Raw genomic sequence first — 5,976 nt, 5'->3', positions numbered from 1 at the left:
CCCCCCCGCATGTCACCTAGTCTGTTGTGTCTTGGATAAAACTTGGTCTTTGGGTGACAAGAGGTTTTAGGACAGATTTAATGAAACCTGATATTTGTTCAGTTAGGGTTCCATGGTAGGATATGATAGGTCTGCCCAGGTTCCCTTATTTATGGATTTTAGGGAGCATGTAAATTGTCCCTGGATTGGGTAATGGAGGGATCAGGGTCTGCAGTTTTTCTTATAATTCAGATGGAAATGATGTGATGGTAGTTATGAGGTGAAAAGGGGAGTTGTATCTTCCTCTAGTTTTTTGTAGTAGGTGGTGTCAGAGAGTTGTTTGTTGGCTTCTTTTATGTAGTCTTCACAATTTAGGATAAGTATAGCTCTCCCTTCATCTGCTGGTTTTGTTACTATTTGGTGGTTGGATCTTAGAGATTCTATGGCCCTAGAGAGAGGGAGAGGCTGCTATAGTGGTTTTGTTGTTGAGTATTTCACTATTCATTCTTTCTCCAAAGCAGTTAATATAGCGGTTGAGGTTTGAATTTCATCCACTGTAAGGTGTCCAATCTGAGGGTTTTTTGGATTTTTTGGCATTAATATTTTTATTGATGTTGTCACAGGATGAAGTAGTGTTGAAAGTGGATTTGTTTTGGTTGTGGAAATATTCCTTCAGACGGAGTCATTCAAAAATTTCTTCTAGTTCTCCACATTGTAGTATCTTATTTGGGTATTTTTCTGAACAGAAATTATGGCCTTTATACAGGACAGATTTTTCAGCTTTGGTAAGAGATTGATAATATTAGAGGGTTGAATGGTTCCTTCCACTGTCATCAAGTATGAGGTTGAAATGCTGTAAGGTATTCCTGGTGTTTTTCTGAGGGTTGTTTTTCTGGCTGGAAAACTTGTTCCTGTAGTAATTGGTACCATCTCTTCTTTTTGTATTGGATGAATGTTATAACAAACCTTTGGTAGTCTTTTTGTATACATTATACAATGTATGGGAAGATATCCAGTTTAATCTCTTTTGAGGTTGTTGTAGCATGTGTTGATTTTCTTGAGTTGATTTCTTTTGGAGTAGGTTATATGAAGGAGATGATTTCTAGTTTTTTCTGAAGTTCTCCTGCATAGTTGTGAAGCATCTTTGGAACTGTGTGGGGTAGTCAGAGGATTGTAGATGTTCAGTCTTCTGGGAATGATGTTGGGTTCTTGCATAGGCTTAGAAAGTATATCTCTCTGTTGAGGTTAGCTTCTTTATTCTTCATGTTGTGAAGTTTCCACTTCAAACAGCAAAATTCAGGATCTTCCATGTTGCGGGGTTGTTAGTTGATGTTCTGCTATCACTCATCCATATTTATGGTTACTGTGATTGTAGACTTTTATTGGAGCGACAGGATAATTAAATAATACTTTGAGGACACTGCTTTAGCAGTGGTATTTTGTACACAAAGATGTGGATTTGCTCCCCGCTGGCCATGTCTACATGTACAGTCATTTAGTACTTGCAAAAGCAAGTACTAAATGACTTTGCAGTAACTGGTATTACTGTGCAGTACTGTGCCACACTTTTTTTTCCTGATGCTACTACGCCATAGCTCATTAGTACTGCACTGTATTGTCACTGCATGGTTAGTGCCTGGCAATGCTACTGCGGGCTGTAGCAACGAGCTACAGCCCAGTGGCTTGTTGCTTCTGCACCATTGTGTCTTGTGTAGACATGCCCACTTTCTCCTAACTTGGTTTTAGGTCATGTTTACTTTGTTTTTGGGATGTCTTTTGCCATTTTAATTTAAACTTGAAAATGATCTTGAACCATGCATACAATCCCTAAAAATATCAAGAACTTCAATTCAAAGACAGGTTTGGCTGAACCTTCTGTTTTTCCTTTTATTTTAAACAAAAGTTGGGTCATAGATACAACCTTTAACAGGCCTATCTAAATAAATCACATTGAACAACTTTGGGGAAATTTGGGGACTCCTGAAAGTCCCACTATTAACTATCAGTTTCCAAAGCAGGCAGCTCACCTACAGAGAAGAAAATCTTTTCAGCAGCCATAACCATCCAGCCATCCAGGATTAGAAGATGGATCAAGCGCTAGAGTTTTGTAGCAGGACTGCTATTGGCAATATTTTGATATGCAGTCTTTGAGGCCTCAGAGGTGCCTTTTCAGTTTCTGGGGACTGAAAAAATTGAAGGATGGAAAGCACTGGCTATTTGCACCACCCCTGAATATTGGCTATCCAGGTTGATTTCTCCCTTATGCTCCCTATTTTTACTTTGCCCACTATTTGTTCTTTCTTTGTGGCCAGAACAGCCTGTCAAATTGAAAGGAAATGGAAATTGAAGGCTGCTGACCTTATTCTTCAATCTTTGCCTTTTTAATCTTCACAGTGAGGGCTTCTTTTCCCCCATTCTAGCAAAGGGGGTGGAGACTGTCCATACTCCAAATTAATATCACAGCTGATAAGATTCTGACAATGTCTTTAGCGGTGAGGTGTCGTAATACTTCGTTTGAATATACGTATGTCAGAGCAGATGTTGCCATGGATTGTGAGTAGACATGAATTAGCTTTTGTTGTTCATAAGCGTCTATTAGTTTTTTCTTCTATTATGAGAATTACTGAACTCATAAACAAAGAAGAGGGCACTTGCAAGAAGGAAATAAATCTTTGTGGGGGGGTTCAAAACACTTCATTTAAGACAATGATGCTTTGATTATCTTAACAGTTTGTTCTGGCACAGTCAGTAAAGAACTTCTGTCTGTTTTGTTTAGGTTTAAAAGCTGCAGAAGTTTCCTCTCTACCTCCATCAATAATTTTGGATGCAAAGAATATCACAAATCATATTACTCGACAAATTCTGGTTTGTAGGAAGTTTATAATACTGGAATTTGTAGTCTTAGAAGACACACATTTCCAACATGTTATCATAGCTAGTGTAGAGGTTTAGGTCTAGTGCACTGTCTAGTTTTTTTTAACTATTTATATTTTCTTAAATGTATTACAGAACTCCATCTGTATGGCACGTGTAAGAAATAAGATCTTCATGGGGAAGTTATAGTATTATCACTGAGAATTTTTTTAAGAAGATTAATGTTACTTGTAACTAACATGTCAATTAAATTCATTATGGGAAAGGTAGAGATAATCAGTGGCATAACTAGGGGTGGGCGAGCAGAGCATGCACTTAGGAGGGAATCGCCCCAAAACCCTGTCTACATCCTGGCAGCAAAAGCAGCCCTATGGCTTTGCAGCAGCCAGATGTACAGCTTCTGTGCTGCTACTGTAAGAGCAGCAGCTGGGGGTGGCTGTTTGTGCATCCCCGGCATGGGTAAGACTCCTATGCCCAACCCCCCACATTCCTCCAGTGCTCTCCCCATCCTGTCTCCTTTCTCCCCCACCTCTGTAGGGTTTGCCCAAGACACCACCTCTGGGGATGACTCTTTATACTTTTAGGAAGTTAATCTTCATTCCATGAAGTGTTGAAAAAAAATCCATAATTAATAACATTTATAACTTCTTATCGGAGACTTGTATATTAAGAAACTGTTCATAATGTGGATTCCAAATTGATTTGTCATGTAATTCTTGTGTTAGTTTCATAACCTAGACTTTGTATTTTTGGAAGCAGATCCAAGGGGTTTATAGAGCACCATCAAGTACAAAACCGTTTTTTCATTATGGTTTGGAAGTACTAGTTAGTACTACAGATTTAAATTCAAATGGTAGATCAGCTCCCTAGAAATGGAACAGACAAAAAGAGCTAACATTACTATTTTAATAAGTGAATGTTGAAATTCACATTTTAAAGGCTGTGTGTATTTTCAAGAACAGCAAAGACAAAGAAGCACTCCCGAGACATTAAGACAGAGGGCTGTTTATCATCTGGCAACAAGGCTTGTTCAGACTGCCAGGAACTCTCGATTGGATCCAGACAGCTTGCGAATATACTTGAAAGGCCTGAAGAAAAAGTATGAAGCTGACTGTCCAGTGTTTGGGCAAACTGAAGGGCAACTGTAGTGTATGAATTATGGTAATAGACTAATTGTTACGGTGAAGACAAGGCTTATTGTCTATCACACCATATTGTTAGCAATAGTTTTCCATTAAAAAAAAAACTTTCAATTTAATATAAATTATACTCATTACTGTCATACTCATAGATGGTCTCCACATGTGATTATATGCCAAGTTATTCTTCTGAAGCAAATTTGAAACAGAAGCATCTGCTTTATATAATGGAAATCAGTATTATAATAATAATATTCCCCTTTATTTATTTTGAGAGAGACAAATGCAAATAGTATTTTAACTACTCAAGGCTCGATAGTTCAGCATTAGTATTATACAGTATACAGATCTTATACAGATGTATAAGAGATCTTGGCCAGCGAAAAACTGGCACTGTGACTTGGGCAGAAAAGCTATACTTTTCTCCCTTGCTGTGCAGCCACTGAGTTTGCTCATTCTTCGGGGGGAATTCCACCTATTTTCTGTATAACGTTTAATTCAGCATTTGGCTAACAACTCAAGACTGCTTCCTCCCCAGATTTGGAGTTCTTATCCAACTCATTTGTTGCTCATTTGCTTGCACAACTATGATAGTCTCATTCAAGAGGATGATATTACAGGATGAACTTTTTCCCCTGTGTCCCTCCAGCTTTGTTACAGTTGTCCAGTGCTGGCTAACAAATCTACTCTGGAACGTATTTGGGAAAAGAAGAATGTGCCTGTTAGCCTGAAGTCTACATGCCCATTGAGAAAATGGCCATGAGATGGACAATGCTTGGTATGTTAATGATGAAAGACTCAGAGCAGAAGCCCCATTTTCAGACTCTGGGTATAGTGGGGGCTCCACTTTATGATTTCTGTAGCAGCAGAGGAAAATGAATAGGTATGTTTCAAAATAGAAAATTAGATGTTATGCAGAGTGTGTCATACATTTTTTTTTCCATCCCATGGAGCTGGGTTAAATCGTTTAAGAGACATAGCTCCTGTGGGAAAGAGGAATGGACAACAGCATTAATAGGGAGTTGTGGGAAGCCAACTACTTCTTTAGTCTTTGTGGATGACTCCCTGATAAAAATGGGATGTGTTTTGGCTTTCTACTTCAGCATTACTGATGGTTGATTGTTTTTTAAAAAAGGCATTGGCATTGAACTCTTTGTCAAAACACATTTACACCTAGTTACAAGTAGCATCCAAGATTACTACCTTAAGACTGGAAGAGACCAGAGGAAGAGTTATTTCAGTTCTATTGTTCTATTTTGTTTTCTTTGTGAATTTAACAATAATTTGTTATAGTAACTTTCACTCTTATGTTAATGTCTAGTTTCACAAATTGAAAGGTAAGGCAGGACATTTACCGCTCAGGAGTTCACTTTTGCTGAAAATGTATTCAGTTGCAATTTAGCCAATGAGGCCTGAGGTGTACTCTTGGAGTTACTGAGTGCTTCTCTACCTCATAAGGGAGATTCAAAAGGAATAGGTTCTGCCTACTTCCTCCTCAAGGACCTATGTGGAAGTTCAGTCTAGCTAAAAAAGTAAGATGTTTCTTTTGAAACAATATAATTTTATAATTTAAGTATTTGTTTAACATTTAATAAATGCCTATTCTAAATTATAGTAGTTTACTTTTTTCTTGAACATATGTTATTATTTACTTCCTACATCTTAAAGACACCTGTAAAAAAAAAAACTTTTAAAGTCTAAATTTTCTGCAGTTTGATTCATTTCAGCACTTTTGTTTCAGCCCAAACTCTTTGATTTCTTGTGGACAAGGTTGGGATTACATGTTGTCCTGACAAAAATCAAAAGCTTTAAAAAATAAAAGGATTTTTTTTCTGCTGAGAGAATATTTTAGCTTTAATTCTTTGAACTTGTGCAAATTAAAACAAAACAAAACATTGTTTTATTTTCCAGATTAAAATATCCCTCTCCCCATTCTCCTTCCAGGCCATGTCAGTTACCTAAAAGAAAAAGAAAACAGCGTTTT

General features: G+C 37.5%; 1 protein-coding gene across 1 annotated transcript in view; it reads left to right on the top strand.

The window, feature by feature from the left end:
* MSH4 (mutS homolog 4) overlaps window positions 1–5,732 on the top strand; it is a gene marked incomplete at its 5' end in the record, with an annotated part of 65,812 nt that extends 60,080 nt beyond the window's left edge. The window contains 2 exons of the mRNA XM_025201813.1: window positions 2,756–2,844; window positions 3,816–5,732. Coding sequence (XP_025057598.1) covers window positions 2,756–2,844; window positions 3,816–4,001 — 275 coding nt within the window. The remainder of the gene's footprint in view (window positions 1–2,755; window positions 2,845–3,815) is intronic.
* Window positions 5,733–5,976: the final 244 nt, after the last annotated feature.

This window comes from Alligator sinensis, unplaced genomic scaffold, assembly GCF_000455745.1.
Source record: "Alligator sinensis unplaced genomic scaffold, ASM45574v1 scaffold853_1, whole genome shotgun sequence".
In the NCBI taxonomy this organism is placed as follows: Eukaryota; Metazoa; Chordata; order Crocodylia; family Alligatoridae; genus Alligator; species Alligator sinensis.
Note: the sequence above shows the minus strand (reverse complement) of the source record. Positions and strands in the feature narration are given on the sequence as shown.